Source organism: Anolis carolinensis, chromosome 6, assembly GCF_035594765.1.
Source record: "Anolis carolinensis isolate JA03-04 chromosome 6, rAnoCar3.1.pri, whole genome shotgun sequence".
NCBI classification, from domain to species: domain Eukaryota; kingdom Metazoa; phylum Chordata; class Lepidosauria; order Squamata; family Dactyloidae; genus Anolis; species Anolis carolinensis.
In genome coordinates, this window is record NC_085846.1 from 56808359 (window position 1) to 56831697 (window position 23339).

At 38.6% G+C, this 23339-nt stretch overlaps 1 protein-coding gene across 3 annotated transcripts in view; it reads left to right on the forward strand.

Annotated features, from left to right (window-relative positions):
- elmo1 (engulfment and cell motility 1) overlaps positions 1-23339 on the forward strand; it is a 393582-nt gene that overhangs the window by 148635 nt on the left and 221608 nt on the right. For all 3 annotated transcript variants that reach the window (XM_008112853.3, XM_008112854.3, XM_062957287.1), the window contains 3 exons: positions 3886-3921; positions 17681-17780; positions 20289-20440. In XM_008112853.3, the coding sequence (XP_008111060.1) occupies positions 3886-3921; positions 17681-17780; positions 20289-20440 (288 nt within the window). The remainder of the gene's footprint in view (positions 1-3885; positions 3922-17680; positions 17781-20288; positions 20441-23339) is intronic.

A 23339-nucleotide genomic window follows, 5' to 3' on the forward strand; every position in this document is an offset into this window, starting at 1 on the left:
GAACTGCTGTCCTTTTGGTAAAGAGCCAGCAATGTATTCCACAGTCCCTTTAAAGCCAAACAGTGAGCATATTGTAGTAGGCAAATGTCTAAGCAAATATCCTTTCACTTATTATTTCTTAATATTGTACTCCCATTCCCTTTCAGATTTTTCTGATATTAAAATTAACAATAAAAAGTCAATGGTTGGTTGTTTATACTTCTCAAGTATTGGGACATCACTATTTATACCCTTTGCGATATGGAGTAAAAAAAACAAAACAAAAAACCCTTCAGTTTTCTGCCTAAAACCACTGTGAATTATTAGGATGCTTCTGGCCCACTAATTTCAATGCATCGACCATCACTCATAATCCCCAAAAGGCAAATGTTGTGACTTCAATCTTTGGAAGTAATATCATATGAAACAAAGTCATGCCCAATCTGGTTAACCTCACAGCATGTTTGCTGACAAGCAGGATCATTTTGAATTCACATTGTTCCCTGAGATGTTATGTGCAGCAAGGGTCAGGTCAAAAGAAAATTTTGATTCTTTTCTCTTCTGATTTGATAAAATGTGGATAAATATATTGAAACCATAGATTTATATAGGCCTCCTTACTAAATAGACTTGTTTATAACCCCAGTACCATGATAATCCTTATGCACAGGAGCTTTTCAAAAGTATAAAATGCATGCTTCAGGAGCTAAATTCTGAAAACTAAGGTTATATTGGTTACATTGGATAACTCTGAGTTTAATACCTCATTTAAGCCCATTAAAAAAACCCAACATTTTCTGAAAGGTCTGTGCCTCCAGTTGAAAGAATTAAAATTAGAATACTTATGATTCCCCCCCCCCCGACAAAAAGCTGATGTTGGCTCAACACCCCCCCCCCTTCCCCAATTTCTGTGATGGCTTTAGGTAAACATTTTCTCTTTGGAACCTACCCTGATTTAGGACATTGTAGACCAAGAATCTCCCTCACCAGCTGTATGCAGCTGTTCATAATAAATTATTTTTACAAAATCTAACTTGAAGAAGATGCAAACTACGGCCAATCTTGTCTTGAATCTATTAAACAGAATAATCACCCAACCCCTAGTACTCATACAAAATGTGTGCTTATGCTTATGTGCACTTCCATTCCATGTAGAATTGTCACTTCAACTAACCTACTAAAATTAGTCGCCAAATGTTTGACAAAGAGTGCTTGCACTCTTGCGCACTTACACATTTTGTTATCGAGATTTTTAGTGGATTAATGACATTATGGTTTGATGGAATGCTGCCATACCTTGTCATGAGGTTTAGTTTAATTATTCTGAAACAGAAGACCTCAAGTTGCCTTGAAAGATCTTGCTATCAGTATTTTTAATACAGGAAGCTGACATGGGTAACAGGGCACAGTATGTTTCGGAACATGTAACTTTAAGTTCCCTAATGAAACTGCACCACTGATTCATAGTTCTGAAATGGAAAATACTGAAATTGACTACATTATTCCTTTAAAAGTATATTAAAAATATTTCTATAGCATAGTGGTGGTAATCATGTGGCCACCAGGGCTTATAAAACAGTATAGGCTTTGATAAAGGATTCTGAAAGTTAAACTCCCAACAGCATTTAGAGGAATACATGAGTTTTCTTATCTAGTTGTTTCATATAGTTAAGTATCAAACATTTTACCTGAAGTTTCCACACAAGCAATTCAACTGTTAGGAGCTAATCCGTGACCAAGTGCTTTGGATGTGTGAGGTCTAGCCTTCATAGTGTGAAACTTTTGGACAGGTTTTAATAGGTTCCTGTTGTCCTCAAAACTTCCAATGAGCAACCAGAAGCAACTGTCCTTGAATCATAGAATAGAATCATAGAGTTGTAAGAGACAATCTAGTCCAACCCCCTGCCATGCAGAAAACCACAATTAAGTTACCCATGATAAATGGCCATCCAGCCTCTGTTTAAAAGCTTCCAAGGAAGGAGCTTTGACATACTCCACTGTTAAACAGCTAATATAGTCAGGAAATGCTTCCTAATGTTCAAATGGAATCAGCTTTCCTGCAATTAGTACCCATTGCTCAGAGTCCTAGTTTCCAGGACAGCAGAAAACAAGCCTGCTCCTTTTTCTTTATGGCATCCTTTTACATATTTATACATGGCTATCATGTCTCCTCTCAACCTTCTCTTCATCAGGCTAAACATACCCAGTTCTTTAAGACTTCTTCTCATAGGGCATGGCCTCCAGTCCTTTGATAATTTTAGTCATGCTCCTCTGAACAACCAGCTTGTCAATATCTCTTTTGAACGGTGGTGCTCAGAATTGATCACATTATTCCAGGTGAGCCCTAACCAAACCAGAATAGAGAGGCACCATGACTTCCCTCGATCTAGACACTATACTCCTTTTGATGCAACCCAAAATCCCGTTGGCTTTTTTAGCTGCTGCATCAAACTGTTGACTCATGTTCAACTTGTTGTCCACGAAGACTCTAAGATCTTTTTCACATGGACTATTGTTGAGGCAAGTGTCACCTATCCTATCCATGTAGTGTAGCATTCAAAAAGACTGCATGTCATTTTCTGTCTGCTACAGTATGAAGGAGAAGGGACAAATTGGTGATCCATAGATTGCGGACTGCCTCTGTATTAGCGAAAAATTTATTGTGGTGGTGTTCTCTGAGCACCTCAACTTATATTTACAATGTTCTGTCTTAAAAGAGAAAGAAGGGCATTAGGGGATGACTAGAAACATTCCCTAAATTCCTTTTCCAGATTTTTGTTACCCAGATGTGGTAGATGCAATAGCCCTTGTAACCCCGAAATACCTTATTGATGTTCTTCCAAATTGTTATTATCTTTAGAAGCTTCTAAGAGTAGTTACTGACAACTGTGTTGGGGTTATTACTTCTTAGGCTGAGTGGGCAGCTGTGGCTGATGGCTTTGTGGCTAGTGGGAGGAGTTGCCTATGTGTCTTTTTTTGTTAAGAGAGAAGAGACACAAAATGTATAATTTATTCAGTTCAGTTTATTTTGGATAAACAAATATTTTAATGAGTCAAGTTTTGAGGTACTTTTGGTTTGTTAGGAAGTGGCATATTGCTGCCTACATCCTTGTGAGAGTCTATTTTTTTGTAACATTTAAATCTCATTTTTTTCTAGTGAGTCAGGAGTCAGGCTACAGAGGGGATAAATGAGAGTATTGTCCCACAAAAGAGAAGTCTGTGTGCCCCCCCCCAAAAAAATTCCTTCAGTGCTCCAAATTCTCAGATTGGAGAGAATGAGATATGGAAAGTTGTTCACACCTCAAATTCACTTTTGTTGTGTTACATTCCCTTACCCACTTTGCTTTTCTCTTTTCTTGGATGCCTAAACTGTATTTCTGAATCTTACGCTGAAGTTTGAAATTATGTTAGTGTTAGAAATCTGGGGATTGGAAGAGATGGTAACTTGAGGGGGACAGAATTCATAAAAAGGGGAAACATTCTTACTTTGTCTTCCCACTGTGGCTACACTCCATTACTCTCAAGGCAGTACCACTTCCCCACATTATTTTCTCAATGGGGCTGTGCGCTAGGTCAGCCTGATAGAGGGAGAGCTCTAGATCATCCAAGGAGTTCCATGACTCAGTGGGAACTAGAATCTGAATGTCTGAAATTGCAGTCCGACATGTTAACCACTATGCCATCTGACTCTGTAGGTAAAGTTATTAAGTGTGCCTCACTTCTTTGACATTTCAGACTAGTTTTCTTTGTTTCCTTTGTTATAACCTCAAGTGTGCTTCATTAGAATTATTGCTAACTGTAGTTTTTGCTGGTTGCATTGATAAGACTTTGTAAAACGCATTCATAGATTCAAAGAGAATATGTCTTAATATTTCTCCTTACCTAAAAGTTTTTAAATTTTTGCAGACGGTATCAGAAATTGCAGAAGATAATGAAGCCCTGGTAAGAATCTGATTGGCTCGTGACCCTGCAAGCTTTCTCTTCTTTGCATGATTAAATTCCAGGCCTTCCTGCTGATTTTATTTATTTAGTAGCTAGCTATGCATATTTTGGTTCAGTTAAACTTTTGCTTTTCTCTCTTGCTTTTTAATGCTTTGTGGCAAAGATTGATTATGGAGTTTTCAATCATTTGCATCTATTTATTTGCTTATTTATTTATTTAGATATGAACTGCTTGCAGAATGGATGCTTTCTTTTCCTGTAATTTCTGCAGTGATTTGCTGGTGTTTTCTTTCCACTTTGCCTGGGATCTTTTTTGTTGCTGCTGCTTTAAACTATCAACTTTCTTTCATTTTAAAGATCACAGCTGCTTAGAATTTTAATCTTGTTGATGAATGCAATTGTAAACTTTAAACTTATGGTCATTTTAATTTCTAGCACCTGGTAGTACAACTAGAATAGGTTGATTTGCAGTTACAGAGAAACTGCAGTGTTATATTTTTCCTGAGTAAGCATGTCACTGAGTAGAGCGGTACACAGATCTAAAATTTATTTTATTCTCCTGTTTCACTTGACAGTCCTGGCACTCAGTTTTACTAGAAGGCAAAATCCTTAACTTCCAAACAGCATTTGTACATTGTAAGTGAAAACTGCCCAGCTAAAAAAATATATTGGTAGATCGCCTGGGGAGACAGTCTTGTAGCCTAGGGCAGAAGAGCATATAAAAAGCATATACTGGCTGCTGTCCCTAATAGTAGCCTTTTTCCTGTCAGTGAAAAGTATATAGCTCAACTTTCATTTGCCCTTAGGTCATTGTTCCCCATTTTTTGCTCTCATTAATAGCATCAGATGATATATGGTGAAAAATACACTGTATGATAGTGTCAAAGTTTATGCATTAAGTTTCACTACACTGTGTAAGAGAGCAAAGAACTTGGCACTACAAGTGCCATTTTTGGCAACAGGTGTTTTGTCATGTCTAATCTCATTCCTAGTCACTGCTGAGGAAACATACTGAGAAGTTTTGCAAATGTTTTGTTACTATTTTTCTTTGTGGGTGGTCTTTCTTTGACCCTTTTATTGGTGTAATACATAAAAGCATGTATTATGCATGTGTCTTACCATAATTGTGGTGCTCAGGGATGTCCCTGGGCATGGAGCCTGGAACAGATATAATGATGGAGGTGTCCCCTGCCTTTTCCACATGAAGAACTGTGATAAATAACATGACAAGATTTCTGCAAGGGCCAGTGGAATATTGCAAAACGAGGCTGCCTCTTTATTGAGGGACCAGGGAAAGATGTGTCCGTTGCTATTTTCTTCCCTGACGACCCTGATCATGGGGCAACCATGCACAGGGAAACACATGTGACAATGATATCCCCAGCTTCTTTTTAATAGGTGAATTTTACAAAGTTTATAATGGCTTTTCCAAGGCTTTCTTGTATCCAAACCACTACAGAGAAGCTAATCCATTGCAATGTGTTGAAGTAAAAGCGAGTCCCCTTCGGGGGAGATTGAGGCGGGATATAAATAAACTTATTATTATTATTATTATTATTATTATTATTATTATTATTATTGTCCACATTCTTTGGGGATGGGGAATTGAAGATACAGATGAGAAGTAGCAACCCTAGTGAGTCTATTTGGCAGTGTTCTCCTCTGGGACCTTATAAAGGCTGAAAAATTTGACAAAAGGTTTATTAAAACTATGCCTCAAGCCTCTAGAGCAGAGCGTTCCAAACTGTGTGTTGGACAAACATAGAATTTTAAAAATCATTTACATATTGTTACTCATAAATGACAAAAATCTTGGAAATGTATGTTATAATCTTAAAGATCATTTACAAAACAAATAAAAGGTGTTCATGAGATACATTATGTCCCCATAATTTCGGTATTATAATTTATGTAAGTTCAATCTCTGGTTTTATAGTAAAACAGAATTACTATGTTGAAAAACAATACATGTCTAAAAATGTGTCACCAGCATTAGATGTTTGGAAAGTTCTATTCTAGAGGAATGTGTTTGACCATTAAGATGCATAATTTGCTGGAGCCCATGCTGATGCATGATTTTATACTTAGGCATTTTTGTGTTTGATGTTGATTCTATGAACCTATCATTGATTTTTCTCTATTGCCTTTCCTCTTTCTTAGCTAGAGCGGTGTGTGCTTTAAAACATGTTAGCATAACCTTTATTCTGATATTTTCCAAGTTTTTCTGTGTCACAGTGTTCATACACAGGAAGAATTCTTACCCTTCCATCCTAAAATAAAATGCAGTTTTGATCACCATATATTGGGCACATCTACATGAATACTTAATGCCAAAGGGAACTGATAACTGATTCAGGTTAACACAGGCCAAGGCAAAAGTCGTGAGTTGATTCAGAGTTTGGGCCCATAAAAACAGTTGGGCCAGTTCCAGTATGGAAGTGAGGGCAACTGTTTATACAGCCATCAAATATTCCCCAGGCTTGGGTGGCCTGAGGAAATAGGAGGCACTTGCCAAACATCTCTTGTTCTCACTCTAGTGGCAACCACTGTAGTGGTGATTCATGAGATGGCTGGTGGCCGTAGCTTATTACTGGAATAATGTTGACCAGGGTGAAAAGGCGATTGGAGAAGGGAGGAAAGACTGGGTGATTTTCACCCGTACCCTATCCCATATGTTTATGGTGATCCAACCAACATTACTCCATGCAGCGAGTGACAACCACCAGCCATTTTCTAGCTGATGGTCACTGCTACAATGAGAACAGGAGGGAAGTGGTAAGGGTGGTAATCCAGGGCATTAAATCATGTTCAGCACCTCTGGATGGCCAGGACCCCATGCTGCCCCTGCAGTGGCTCAGGGGTCAGCCTCTGAGTATAGTGTTCATGTAAGTAATGGCTGTCGTCCATATCTGCATGTATAGAGCTTTAACTACATTTCAAAATTTATCCTAAATTATCAACAGCCTACAGTTAGTAATAGTTCATGACTGCTGGTGTCATACGAATATCTATTTCTTAAATCAATATGTATCAGAATCGTTCTACAAGGTTTCATATATTTCTACTGATTCTGTTAATTTCATTTTCTTGAATAAAATTGAAGAATTGAAACTGAAGTGGGGTTTTCATACTCATTAAGTGCCTATTCTGGGAATTTCTAACTGCTTTTATGTGGCTAGATTTATAGTGAAAGATTGTGCTATCTGTCTGGAGAGAGGCACTAGCATTGCATTCTCAGCAATCTAGAACTTTCTCTTCAAGAAATAAATACAGTTGATGCAAATGTTATAGTTAGCCCAACTAATTCCACAAATGTGTTAGGTCAGGATGCACAATTTTTAGAAACAGTTGTAAAAATTACTCTTAAAATGCAGGTTTGGTGAAAACATTTAAATGGATGATCCAAAGGATAAGTTGGTGTGCTTTAATGCATTCCTTCTGTAGTATCCAACTGGCCTAGCAGGTGGATATTATTTCAGCTCTGATGACATGACAACATCCTCCACTGTGCATATGGGCAGCAGACTGTTAGTACAGCACAAAATGTGTGGCACACAAAGCTCAGTTCTCCAACGACTGTGCTGCTGTTTTCTGCCCATCCTACAGCAGCTGTTGCCAGAGATGATTGCCTTACTCTACCTAGTGGTAAGACCAGTTTGTAAAAATCTATGTTGTTATGTCTGGCTGAGTTTTTTTGATGTCACAGGGAATTAAGGGTGCAAAAATGGGTCTAGTTGCCTCTAGGTGAGCACTTTGAACTTGAAGAATTTGGGAAAGAAAAACTAGACAAAGCACCCCCCCCCCCACAATCGAAAAAAGATCCAATAGGCTAAGGGAAGCCAAAAGGATGAAGACAGGAGAGTTGGAGAGCTGGATGGTTGGATGGTCTTGAGGAGAATTATAAGGAAGGAAATAGAATTGCAATAGAAATTGACAGATTGATGAGAGTGTAAGGACAATTCCATACATTGCTTTGAATGAGACTGCCAAATCTTTAAATGCAAAACTCCTATCACTCTGAAAACTAAAAAATGAATTAAGTCTTATCAGTGAAAAATTTCATTAATAACCAACTGCCCTTTAATTATACCACCTGCTGCCTTTCTTTCAAAAGTTTATTTTTTATGCATGATAATGATAATAATAATAAACTTTATTTTTACATCCCGCCCCATCTCCCCGAAGGGACTCGGGGCGGCTCACAACAGGGACAAGCCCGAAACAACAACACAACATATTTGACAAAAACTTAAAACATTCCAACGATACACAAAATAAAATAATGGACAATACATTAAAATCCAAGCAGATAAAATCAGAGTAATTAAAACCATTATGTACCCTGTTTTCCCAAAAATAAGACATATAAAATTAGCTGTAGCAGGATTTGGAAGCATTTGCGCAATATAAGCCATACCCCGAAAATAAGACATAGTGATAGATGTGGCTGTGCAGAGTACAAGGTCGGCTCCCCTTGTCAGGTCCTGGTAATTCTATGTGTGCTGCAAGCTGAGCCATAGAGGGAGACGTAGAAAGTAAAAGTAAAAGCCTTCTCAGTGAAGTAAGGAGCAGGGGGCTCTGATTTAGATATTGTGTGTCCTCGAGGAAGAAGTCAAGCTGTCATTGCCGTTTTACTCAGCTGTGGGTCTCTCTCACCCCATACAAATACCAGGAGATAGGGTAAAGGCTTTAGCAAGCAGTCTGCTACTGAGCCCAGATAGATCATCCCATAAATGCAGATTGTTGTACCATATTTAATAAAAAATAAGGCATCCCCTGAAAATAAGCCATAGTGTGATCTTGAAGAAAACTAAATATAAGACAGTGTCTTACTTTTGGGGAAACACGGTAATTATAGGTATCCCCCTTTTCCAGTTTGATTTTCTAGTTCCAGAAATGTTCCTATTAAAGTTCAGAATATGACCAGAGCTCAGAAAATCCCTGTTTAGACTGTCTGAGGTTACTGATCATACTGGCTGGGGTATTCTGGAAGTTGTTGTCAAAAAGAGTAATGTTCTCCACACTCTAATATACGACCTGCTTTATAGTAATGTTATTCCAATCACCAGACAAACAAACAAGGATTTTGTATTGTGTTTCAGCTTTGTTTTCCATAATTCATGCTCTAGGTTAAATAAAAAATAAAATCTATGGCTGGTCTCATGCCCTAATAATCTTTCAGTCATGCCTATCTAACATTAATGCCTAGGGTCTCCTAGCAGTTACATCTGTTTCGAACTGGATTCTAGCAGTTTTCAAGCATATTTCTATGTGTTCTTCATAATGTTTTCATCTTTATATTGTTTTATCTGGGTTTTTCTTTGTCCATCGCTTCAAGAATCCCTGTGGATTTGAAGATGATACAGAAAATTTTTAAATAAATAGGCAAAGATGTTGGACTCCAGAAATGTTGAATTCATCACTATTGACTGAGCTGGCTAGAGATACTGGCAATTTCAGTCCAACAGTATTCAGGGCCCCATAATGTTCTTACCCCAGATCTATGTTACTACAAATCTCAAAAAAGGAGGCATGCATGTGAGAAACTTGACATCTTAAAACAGCTAATAAAGCTCAGCTCTGTGTCCATTTCTCTCTCCTGGAATTGTGGCCAAAGGCACTAAAGTGTTTTGTGTGTTGAAAATGCCATATGCATTGCCAGTAGCAATAATGGTAATATTGGAACTAATCCCAGTTAATCATACCTGTCAAAAAATTACAGAATGTTTCTTTTCAAAGTCTTAATTTTGCTAGTTCACACTTCACAATCACTTCAGTTTGGGCAAAGGTGCTAGAAAGGATTTGTGAGCCTGCCTATAATCCTACACACTGAATTCAGGGCTTTAAAGTTAATAATATTCTGTTTATAGAAAAAATTCAGTTGCTCAGAACAACAGAATTAAACTAACAGCTTCTAGCCAATGGCTCCATTCCCCTAACCCCCATTTCATCACAGGAGTGTATAAATTGTCTATAACAAAACTAAACTTCATGGACATTTCATTGTTTATAAAATGAGTATGGGGAATTTATTTAGGCAGTCAGTAAGCAATGATACTCAGCCAGCAGTATCAGCATGATCACCTTCTCTATTGATAAAATATGGTATTTTTTGCATTTGGAAAGTTTAACACATTGCAAATCTGACTTAAATTATACACACACACACACACACACACACACACACACACACACACACTGCCACCTAATTATTAACATACTGTAGTCAGCCTAAAGCCCTGTGTGGTATGAATTACATAGTATGCTTTTTATAGGTGTCTTGAAATGTTTATACTGATGAAAGGGGACATGGTTTGCAGGTGACTCCCTGCTGAAGCGAGGCATAAGTGGTCCTATGAATTACTGACCTGTAGGTAGCTGTGTAGATGGCATTGCCCTGCAGCAGCCTGCAAAACTGCTTTCAATAGAGAATTATATCTCATGTTTTGCATTTTCGTCTGTTTAACTGCCTTTGTCCTGTTGGCATGGTGCTTCATTTGTTCAGTATTTCACCATAACATTTTGGAACCCGAGGCAGAGCAACAAGTTGTCTGCCAGTCCTCAAGTGAAGGTGAAGGCCAACTAAGTTATTTTGGCTTTTGAAGCAGAACATCCTATAAGCTTCTCTGCCCACTTTGGATATTAAAAGTAGAAGGGAGTAGTAAATGTATAATTAACAATTTGCTTCCTTTCCATGACACCCAAAATCTGGTGCTTGAGGCAGCCACTGCAGTCTACCTAATTATGTGTCTCTCCCTGCACAAGGCATTTACTTGCATCTAGGAAATTTCCATAAACACCATCATGCAAAACTGTCACATCCACACGCACATACATGTAAAGAGACCTCGCAGAGAAGACTATTAGGTTGGACAAAATGGCCTTTATATAAGGAAATTCTAAAAGAAAAAAGAAAAAAAAAGAAGGAAACTATGTCTTGAAAACCCAAGAAGAAATTAACCTAGTATACAAGAATATCTCCTGGTTTCAGTATAGACAGTTAAAAGAACATTATAAGAAAGACAAAGTGACAGGTTTTATGGATAAATAAACTATTTGGGAGAAAATAATGATCTCAGAAAAGAAAACAATCACAAAGATTTACAAGAAAACTGAAACAGAGCAAATAAAAGAATGCATGACTAAATGGGCAATAAACATTGGAAGACAAATTCAACTTGAAGAATGGAAAGATATTTGGAACAGAAAGTTGAAATTCACTTACGCTAATGATCTTAAAGAAAATTGGTTTAAAATGATGTAACAGTGGTATATCACACCTCAAAATTTTTTGAAGAATCAACAAACATATACAGACAAAATGCTGGAAATATGAAGCACAAGAAGGTACTCTCTACCACATGTAGTGGATGTGCAACAAAGCCAAAGAGTATTGGAGAAGAATACATGAAGAAACTCATATAAAGTTCCAAATGTCACCAGAAACGTTCTAATTGGGAATTACAAACAGAAGTTTGGAAAAGAATAAAGTATTACTAAACTATTTAACAACCGTTTCAAGAACTGTCTATGCGAAGAATTCGAGAGTTAAAGAAATGCCAACCATACAACAATGGGAAGTTAAGATTATGGAGATAAGAAATATTGACAGATTAACCCATTTAATGACAAGAAATCAAATATCGGCCAGAGGAGAGACAGATTGGAGTCCAGTCAGGGACTACCTGATCAATAAGAAGAAAGAAATGATGACATAGACAAGTAAATAAAAAAGACTATATAAAGAGAGAAGTCAAGAAAAGGAGAAGCACATTTAGAATAAACAAGATAAAGTTGAAAAAGAAGATATACAAACACGATGAAGAAGATCAAAGTTATTATAAAAAGACTTTTATTAGACCCCTTCCCTCTTTTTTCTTTTCCTTTTTTTTTCCTTCTCCTCCTTTTCCCATCCCTAGCCCACAACACTCCCTTCTTTTCTCTCTTAACTATTGCTATCTTCCTATAGAATGTTTCTAATTCTATTTTATGTATAATTGAAAAACTAAATAAAATATTATTTAGAAAAAAAGAAAAGAAAAAAGAGTGTGCAAGTAGAGCTTTGAGTTCTCGTGCTGAAGCTGAAACAGTCCAGGCTCTCTAAACTGCCTGGATTTGAGGTCCTGTGTTAAGAACAGCAGTGTAAGCCTTTCTGAGCTCTCCAGCAGAAGAGGGAAGCACTGTGCCAGAGGGACCTGCCACTCGTTCCAGCAGCCTGTTTGTCATTCCAAGTGCATGTATTTTTGACGGAAAAAGTGATATCCTTTTTACTTTTCACCTCCTTCCATGGGGAACAAAGGCTGTGACTCACTGCTAGAGCTGGCATGCTTTGCATGTAGGAAGGGAAGGTTCTGGGATTTTCTGATTGAAAGAAGCAGAAGCAGGAGATAAGAAACACATTTGCTTTTTTCACCACCCTATGTGTGGAGGATTCTGGGATTTTTAGTAAAAAGGTAATATACTCTGCTTCCCACAAACCACTGCCTGATGAAGTAGTCAATTCTGGCACAGGCAGACAAATAGTTGACCTCTTCTAAATCATATTCCTGTCATTCCCATGTAGGAAGTACACTGTGAGTAAAAAAAAACATGATTCTTTAACTCTTTGCTTGGCAGTATGAACAGTTTTGAGAACAGCCCAGGAGCTGCCTCCTCTGTTCCAGTAGCCTCAACCCTTCTTCCCCTGAGGCTTTCCACCTCACTGCCACCCTCACTTAAACCTCACAACTATTGCCTTATGGTAATATTACTATGTTTGGCACATCTTTGTATAAAGTCAGTGCCAAAGGAAATGCCTTTGACTCGAGGTAGTTCTGGGCTGCCACAAGCATGTGATGTTTGTTCCAGCTGCAGTCCTAAAAATGCACAGATGTGGCCAAAGTTTGGATTTCCCATTCGAATGGAGAAAGTTGCCTGGAAAGCACCTGCTCTTTCCTTTCCCTGGCACTACATCCTCCTGTTCTGCCCTACGTTTCATAGCTTTTACTGGCTTTTTGCTGAGGATTCAAAGAATGGGTGTGAATATGAAGAAAGAAGTCAGACCTTTAAATGTACATTTAACTTTTGATATAAATTTTTTGTGACTTGAAGGTGACTGATGTACATTGACTTTCCCTAAGGTTTTTGTTGTTAGATTTATTCAAGCCATTGCAACCTTCTTAAGTCTGAAAGAATGTGACTTGTCCAAGATCACCCATTGGATTTCCATGGCTTAGTAGGAAATTGAATCATTCCCCAGAATCCTAATCCAACACTCAAGCCTTGCACCACACCAGTTTACTTCCTAAATTGACACCTCCATAAATTGGGTGCAATTCTATAGCTCCCCCCCCCCAAAAAGCAAATTATACCATTTTCTAAACGACTTAGGCCCAAATGAGCATGCATGGCATTGCAGGGTCAATAATCTAGTCGTCTTTTATATTTATGTTGCACTCTGATATGGTTTTGATGAAGTAGACAGTTAACCGGCACCCATTGGTATTGATAGATGCCAGATAAATGTAGTTGCTAGTTGATTGAGATGTATTATTAAAGCAAGGCCTAATAGTTTACCCCATACTATACCATACCATAACTCTGCATTGACTTGATATTAATATTGAAAAAACTGTACAGAAATTAAAAGCAAATTAAGACAAATAAACACAAATTTAACTTAATGTAGCACATTTTTATTATATTACAAAAACAGCTTTGTAAATTGAGTATTATGTCTTTGGTTATTTTGCCAGTTCCTTGAGAGTTTTGGTTGCTTGAATTAACAGAGAGTCTGCTGTATTTAGACTGCTGTATTTAGATTGCCTTTTCTTCACTGGCCTGCCTTTGGAATACTTTTTTCTGGTACTCTAATGCCACATACTGGCAAAGCAATGAAATTGCATAATACAACTGATGCTGTTGCCCTGGCTTTTTCTTTCTCTTCTCCCCAAATAGCAAAATTAGAAGAATTCCAGCTCAGATAAACTGAGGCTATGGGAAAAATTTCCACTCGCAGTATGATTCAAATCCCATATTCATAGATACTTTAAACAAATGAAATTACTCCAATATAATTTAATTTATTGGAGAGACACAGTTCTCTTACATCAAATATACTTTGAGTTTGTCATCCAAATTTGACATTAATACTACTCTAGGTTAGTATCACTCAATGCATTTTATAACGGGGTAGACATAATAAGCCAGATTTCTCTCCATTGGCCTCATTCAAAGACAGACTGCTTTCTACACTACTGATGCATAACTACTTTAGCTTATATTTGACGGCATGCTAGAATTACACATGTAAACCCACCTGTGAGCCTTATGGGGGGCATTACTTCCCAACTGGCCTCATTCATGGGGTCTTTAAAACCTCTGGACAGGCAGCAGAATGGCCGCACAATACATTCAACAATGTGTGTGTGTGTGTAATGCACACCTTCAAAATTCAGGTACACATTACAGTCAATGGCTCATTATACTCAAGTCAATAATGTATAGACCTATTTTCCCTGGACTTGCTAGATTCTTTCTAATTTACAGCAGCTGCCAATATTAAATCTCCGTGTTGTACAAACATATAATTTCTTCCCTTCATTGTTCCCTTCTGATGTCTGTTTGCAGCCTCTATATAGAAGTTCTGTAATGGTGCCAAACAGTTCAAGCAATGCCTCATGGTGCTTCATATCTGAAGTGCAACCTTTAAGTATTATACTTCAGTACAAAAACAGAGCATTTGGGCTACAGTTTTCAGAATTCTTTCTCCAGCACTACCTTGTAGATTGGTGAGGAATAGTGATTGTTGCTCAAAAAAGTAACTTTCCAAACTTTGTATTAACCAAACATATATATAGGCAGTCCCTGAGTTACAAACATCTGACTTACTAATGACTCATAGTTAAGAATGGAGGTGAGACAATGGGAAGTGAGAGAAATCTATCTCTAGGAAGGAAATTCACTCCTGAAAGAGTTATCATGGGGAAAAGGTGTCTCCACTGAAGCTTTATTATCAATCCTTGTTTCCACGACAAGCCACATTTTTCAAAATCCAATTATCACAGGGACAGATAGTGAAGTGAAATCTTCTGAACATGGCACAGATAGCAAAACAAACATTACAAGAGTGTTAACTCTTCCCTATGTTATCCAAAGGTGTATGTGAGTGAGTGAGTGTGTGTGTGTGTGTGTGTGTGTATTCCATGTCAAATCCCTGGCACACAAAAGACTCCATTCCAATTTTCCCAAGCATGGGATGAATGCTGTATCAACTTACATTAGTCATTGTCCCACCTCTCAATTCTACTGATCATACTGGGGCCTTCTGTATATCAGATAGCAAGTTCATAAGAGTTTACCACTTGGTGAATGACCCCCCCCCCCCCAATCTAGCAGCCAATTCGCCTGCTTTGAAGGCCTCCTTTGCAGCCACTGCTGATGTTCTACTAAGAGTCATTGCTTTTGTTGCCAGGGTGATCTGATTTACAATCTCTCCAAAGTTGATCAGTCTGGTCACAGCTGAAACATCTCTTTTTCCTGGCAGTCTCTCAGGATGCAAACTGGTCTTTACCGTCAGCCAACACGTTGGTGGTGTGCTACCATCTGCTGGTCAAAACTGTCATCACACCCTGGCTGATCCCTGCCAGTTCCAGCAATCTGAGATGCTAACTTAGCTCCATTCCCTGTAGACATGGCAACCATGTCTGACCCCCCTCCAGGTCACAATCTCCAGGACCGCCTGGCTGATTTCTGCCACTCCTACCACTCAAAAGACTCTTTTTCTTCTTCCAGAAACTTTGGATACCATTTCCTCTCGACACTCTACAGATAGCTGGCTATGCCTTGCCCCCTCTAGGACACAATATTTGGCACACCTTGGCCAGTCCCAAAAGGCTGTCTGTCTGCCTTTCTTCAGGGGAGAGCTTTTCTGTGAACTGCCATCATCTCTTCTGAAACCACGGCAGCTTCTTATAAGTTCACATAAATCATCAAAACAGCTTCACAGCTTGCCAGCTTCCCTGCAGTCAAAAACTTCCTCCCCTCTGTGACACATGTCTGGAGGAATGATTTTTTCCCTCTCTACATGGCTCAACCACCATAGTAAAGGTAAAGGTTTTCCCCTGATATTAAGTCTAGTCGTGCCCGACTCTGGGGGTTGGTGCTCATCTCCATTCCTAAGCCAAAGAGCCAGCGTTGTCCGTAGACTCCTCCAAGGTCACGTGGACGGCATGACTGCATGGAGTGCCATTATCTTCCCACCGGAGTGGTATCTATTGATCTACTCAGATTTGCATGTTTTTTAATTGCAAGGTTGGCAGAAGCTGGGGCTAACAGCGGGAGTTCACTCTGCTTCCTAGATTCGAACTGCCAACCTTTTGGTTCACAAATTCAGCAGCTCAGCGGTTTAAACCATTGCGCCACTGGGGGCTCCACCATATATTAACAAAAATGCCTTGGACTAGTAGATGATACTATAGATGAATGTTTTTTTTTTAAAAAAAATGCATAGACCAGTGTTTCTCAAACTCTGCTCTTCCAGGTATTTTGGACTACACAATTCCTATCTGCTGGTAAGATGGCTGATATTTCTGGGAGCTGAAGTCCAAAATACTTGGAGGAGCAGACTTTGAGAAACACTGGCCTAGATTATAAGAGAGGACAATTTTTTGCAATAGGTTTCTATTCATACAAATACATGTCCTGATTTCTATTGATTGCATTATAATTAGGAACAATATAATACACCATACTGTACATGTATTGTTTTATATAAGGACATTGTTCCTTTTTCTTAGAATTATTTTTGTTCACAAAGCTAATTAGACTGTCCCTTCCTAGTTGCAAAAGCATGTAGCAAATACTGTTTTGATTGATACAGTAGGGAAGGATCTGTAGCTGTAACATACCCTCGCGCCTTTCATAGTTGTTGAGAGTTCATTCCCTCTTCATTCTACACTCATCCTCTATCAGACTTAGCCATGCATAAAACTTATACCTACTCTTCCATTAATAAGACTTTTCTCTTCACTGTAATTTGGTTGAGGTTTGTGGTTTGTTTCAAAGTAAGTTCACAGAAAACTGTTAGTTCTAGCTAAGGCTAGTGCTGATGGAAGCCTTATGGAAACTGTCAAGTCAGGTAGAGGGAATTTGTACTTGAGAAGGGAGAATGTGACAGCAAGGCCTCATTTAATGCACTTTCAAAGCAGTGTTGAAAGAGGTGTCACTGTGCAGATGATTACATAGGAAATCCAGGTTGAGATCCTGATGGTGATTAAACAAACCACAGAGCACTGGTACACATAAAGGCCTTTAGTGGAGGTTTATTGTCTGGTCACCACAGCTTGAAGCTAGCTTTGAACTGCATTAAATGGTCAGTATAGATGGGGCCTATGCCTTTCCTTGATATTTATCCTTAAACAGGATTTAAACACCACTGGATCAGTCATTGGGAAAATACATTTTTTCTGTTCTGTTCCCCCCCCCCCCCCCCAACTGTGTTTTGAATGATCAGGTTGAAATCCATGCCAGTGCTTTTTCTTACAGTCCTCTATTTCCTCAGTAGCTAAATATGCAAATGTTTCCTTTGAGAGCTTTGATTTCCAAACTGAATCATTTTGCTACTTCTCTAGCACTGCTTCCGCTTTACAGCTTCCATTTTACTCTGCTTTTGCTTCTTCTTGCATTCTTTTGCTTTATTCTTCCTTGCTCCAGAAGGCTGTCCTATCCTTCTCACATGTTTCCCTGTCCCATTTACTGCTGTGGCTCATGTCTCTTCCAGCTTCGGAGATATGTTATCCTTCACACTGACTGCATTTGTGGAGCTGATGGATCATGGAATCGTATCCTGGGATACATTTTCTGTGGCTTTCATTAAAAAGGTAGGTTGTAATATGCAATCAGTTATGCGTATTCTGTGTCTGCCCCTTCTCCCATGCATTCAATGGAAAGTGCAGGCTATGCACAACATTTTCCATAGTTCTTCCAGCTCTCTCTTAGAAACAATATGGAAAGTCTTATTACAGCAGCAGCAGGGATCAAGCATCACACAGTAGCAATTTCTAACAGCCTATAGTGATGTTTTCGTTATTGCTAGGAACCACATATTAGGATTAAGATCAATAGTCAAATCATATAGGGGACAAATTTTCATCCCAGATCCACGTGACTTCATACTTTTACCCAGAAGGTGGCACAAAGAAACCTGCAGCTTTTAATAACAAACAAACAAACAAACTTGATTATGGTCCATGGACCCACAGCTGTTGAATAAATAGCATACAGGAATTTACAAATCCCTCGTAACCAGGGAAATAAATAATACAGACACATACTACACAGTGCCCTGATCGGAAACTAGACTTTTTCTCAGTCTTGCTCCCCCTGCAAGGAGCTTTGCCACCATGAGGGTCACCCCATGGTGCTTGTCCTCCAAAAGATGTTTGACCTTCCCTTGCAGGCAATGGTTGGACAATTGGGTCAGTATTGGGTGTAAGAATTGGCCACGTTGAGCTGAGTAAAAGTGACACTGCAACAAGATGTGTTCTAATTATTCTATTTCATTTCCACTGCACAGGCATAACCTTTGGTAGTAGGGGATGCCAGTTACAGTAGTCTGCCACTTAGCATCTCTGATGAAAATACATTTAGTCTCGCTTTTGTGAACAGTCTACAGTAATTAGACACTGTGAGACTGTTAAGATATTCATGTAACTTGAATGGCTCAGTGTATGGTAAGTTCAAGGATCATGGGGGACATTATGAATTTGAGCGGGCTCTGAGCTCTCCCAGGTCAATATCCCTAATCCATTGCTTCAATTATTCCTGTTACATTTTGAAACATAGATGCAGGGAAAGGGACACTGATAGACCAATTGAGGTCGCTTTCCGTTCGACCCTCCTTGCCCAAAGGGGTTGAGTGATTTCGGATGTGATAAAATGTGATAAGCCCGTTCCCAATTTGAATACAATTGTGTTCAGCCATAGATGCATTTTCAGAATCCAAGCCCTTGTGCTTAGTGGACATTCACCTGTTTCTAGTAATAGTACTGCGTTAGGAACGCGGTACGGCATGTTTAACAGGTCTCTTATAAATCTTGCTTGCACTCTGTCTAAATTTACATGTGTGTTTTCCCACCAAATGGCTGCATCAAAAAGAAATTTCGAAGCAATTTTGGCATTAAATTTTTTTAATGCCGAGGGGACGTGTTGTCATCCTTTAGTGTAATAAAATCTTAGTATAGCAGCTCAGCCAGCATTAGCTTTTTGTGTCACAGATTCTCTATGATCTTTCCATGATAGTGTATGGTGGAAGGTGAGTCTCAGGTACTGGAAGCTTTTTACCTTCTCTAAGAGAAGTTTCCCAATGGACCATTTATATTTTGTATATTTCAAAAACAAGAACTTTTGATTTGCTAAAATTGATATTTAGCTCATTTGTTTCACAGTAATCTGAGAATAACTTGAGTTGATGTAGGAGCCCTGGTCTGGATCTGGACACGATGGCTGTATCATCTGCATAAAGCAGAATGGGTGCTCTCCTTGTGCTTAAGCTGGGAAGGTGTCCTTGTGGAGCTATCATAACTTCTTCTAGGTCATTTAGGAATATGTTAAACAGGATAGGTGCTAAAATACAGCCCTGCCTGACCCCTCTGATCATTTGAATTCGTCTAGAAATTTGGCCCAGGGGGCCACATCTAACCTATAGGTGGCTCTCCCTGTGTAGTTCTTTGATAAGGAAGAGTAGTCTTTTATTGGTTAGCTTGTAATAATATTTTAATACCAAAAAAGCACATCCAGAGGCCTCCAACACCAGAAAATATTTTTCTGGGGGGAAAAGTCATTGTGTTAGTTAAAAGGGGCCCTGCAAGCTGCTAGAATTACCTTTAGTGTTTGTTCATGTTTTAAACTTAGAAATAACATGATACAATTAATGCATTCTCCTCTAATTACCATAACAAAGGTGTAATGAAGCCACATTTCTAGAGAAAAGTAATGAGAAAGAGGGAATTTACTGGTTTGATATAACAAGCAATTGTTTTGAGTTACTTTTAAAAGTTAATATTTAGGCACATATTGCTAAATATTTTTATAGGAATTTTCCAAGTCTCTGTAACACATGAATTAATATTACACGTTACTTGTTTTCACTATTCCAGTAATTTATAGCAACAGCTTTCTTGCTATGCAGGGAAACTGGACAAATTACTTAGGAAAAAAACTTTCAGACTCTTCATTAACCATATTAAAATCAAAACTGAGTGTATTACTATTCCACCATTTGACTTTATTGCTGCAGTCTAAAATGCACATTAAAATATTTATTTTACTAAAATGTTTCCTTCTTACCCAGCAAAGTCTCATTCATGTTGTTTGATATATATTTCTAGATAGCGGGTTATGTGAGCAAATTCCCCACTGACATTGCTATATTGCAACGTTCATTGGCCATCTTAGAATCAATGGTGCTGAATAGCCATGATCTGTACCAGAAGGTGGCACAAGAGATTACCATTGGACAGCTAATCTCACCTCTTCAAGGGTGAGTAGTTTGTAGTAGTATCCTATTGTTCTTTTTCTTTATGTTTTCAAATTTGGCATAAAAGAAAAGTAAGTAACCGCTTTAAAAAGCCTGAACAATTGATATGACATTGTAGTCTATACTATCAGCTAGAACTAGGTTATAATCAAGGTTTGGCTATGATCTGGAAGGCTGTGTGTTCTGGCTCCTCACAGAAAAAAAAACCCAGAAAGGGATGTGTGAAGACTGCTGGATGATGGTTAAGGAGAAAAATAGGATTGTCCAGCTTGTCATATGTTACCTTTACTTGCCTGAGTGAATTTTGTGACTCTCTTCTTTGCAGAAGAACTTCTGCTATAGCATATGGAGTATTTTCGTGGCTGGGACAAAAAAGTGATCCCTGCAGTGTTGTAAAATTTAAGGGTTACTCAAATAGTTCTCAAAGTTGCTACTCTAGTAGCTTCTATATGGGGCTTGCAGGGGAGGCTTTCTGTAAAATTAATGCCCAGGTATTTAAATTCCTGGCATTGTTCAAATGGTAACCACTGATAAACCATTGATACCAGGTGTGTCTCTTTCCAAACACCATCACCTTTGTTTTTGTATAACTGATGTTCAGCTTTTATCTTGAACAAAATACACTGAAATTAGAGATCAGGCTTCTTCAGCCTATATGTGTGAGATTAAAACTGTATCATCGGCTTATAGAACCATAGAATAATAGAGTTAGAAGAGACCTCACAGGCCATCCAGTTCAACCCCCTGCCAAGAAGCAGGAAATCACAAATAAAAAATAGACAACTTATTTGACCCAACTGAGAGTGGAAAAAAATTCTGAGTCAGACAATGTTGGAATTATGTCATCTATATATATAAAAGAGTGATGGCATCAGGGCAGTGGACAAAACAACAAAAGTACAGGCCCCGCAACCTCGAAATTTGACAACACAACCCATCATCCATGCCTCCAGGTTGATACAACAAAAAGAAAAGAAAAATAAAGTCCTAATTAGAGGGAGAGCAATAATTTTTTTATCCAATTGCTGCCAGTTTAGAGGGCTAATCTCTGCCCACTTGGTTGCCTAGCAACCAGCCAAGGGACAGCCAGGCTTCAGTTAGGGGACAGGCTGATTTAGGCCTCCCTTAGGCTTCTTCCACAGATTATCTGATTTTAACTGGATTATATGGCAGTGTAGACTCAAGGCCCTTCTACACAACTCCATAACCCATTTATAATCTTACATTATCTGCTTTGCACTGGATTATCTTGACTCCACACTGCCATATAATCCACTTCAGTGTGCATTTTATACAGCTGTGAAGAAGGGGCCTCATATAATCCAGTTCTAAGCAGATAATTTAAGATTATCAATATACAGTAGAGTCTCACTTATCCAACATAAACAGGCCGGCAGGATAAGTGAATATGTTGGATAATAAGGAGGGATTCAGGAAAAGCCGATTAAACATCAAATTAGGCAATCGTTTTACAAATTAAGCACCAAAACATCATGTTATACAACAAATTTGACAGAAAAAGTAGTTCCATGCGCAGTAATGCTATGTAGTAATTACAGTAGAGTCTCACTTATCCAACACTCGCTTATCCAATGTTCTGGATTATCCAATGCATTTTTGTAGTCAATGTTTTCAATATATTGTGATATTTTGGTGCTAAATTCATAAATACAGTAATTACTACATAGCATTACTGTGTATTGAACTACTTTTTCTGCCAAATTTGTTGTCTAAGATGATATTTTGGTGCTTCATTTGTAAAATCATAACCTAATTTGATGTTTAATAGGCTTATCCTTAATGCCTCCTTATTATCCAACATATTTGCTTATCCAATATTCTGCCAGCCTGTTTATGTTGGATAAGTGAGACTCTACTGTACTGTATTTACAAATTTACCACTAAAATATCACAATGAATTTAAAACACTGACTACAAAAACATTGATTATGAAAAGGCAGACTGCGTTGGATAATCCAGAACATTATATACGTGAATGTTGGATAAGTGAGATTCTACTTTAATATGAAATAATTACTGGGATAGAATAATGCAGAACAATATAATCTCTAAAACCAGGACAGTAAATAAACAGGGGAATTCCACACAGGAAACAATCAGGGCCAGCTAACACCTCCCAACAAAGTATTCCCATCATCAAAGTCTGGCAAATCCTCTGTTTTCTCAGGGCCACAGACAGTAGAAGCACATATAATAGCGCAAACAACACCACTCTGAAAACAAGGGAATTCCAGACAGGAAAGAATCAGGGCCAGCTAACACCTCCCAACAAAAACTTCACTCAGGGAGGAAGCAGCCAGGCTTTAAAGCTGCAAGGCCATTACATCCTAATCATTTTTCCTAATTGCAGCATTCATACTTGCCTCCAACAGACAAAAAAAAACCAATCAGAAATATTGTATATTCACAACCTTTAGGAAATAATATCCCTGATGGCGCAGCGTGTTAAAGCGCTGAGCTGCTGAACTTCTGGACCGAAAGGCTGCAGGTTTGAATTGGGGGAGCGGAGAGCCCCCACTGTTAGCCCCAGCTTCTGCCAACCCAGAAGTTCAAAAACATGCAAATGTGAGTGCATCAATAGGTACTGCTCTGGCGGGAAGGTAACGCCGCTCTATGCAGTCATCCCACATGACCTTGGAGGAGTCTATGGACAACGCTGGCTCTTCGGCTTAGAAATGGAGATGAGCACCAACACTCTGAGTCAGACATGACTGGACTTAATGTCAGGGGAAAACGTTTACCCTTTACCTTAACTACCACCAGTTCCTCAATACTTTATTTCCCATACCACCATATTTTGCCACAGCAACGCGTGGCCGGTCACAGCTAGTTTGGATATAAATTAAAGAGTGATGTTGCCAACAGCCATCTTTACTTTACT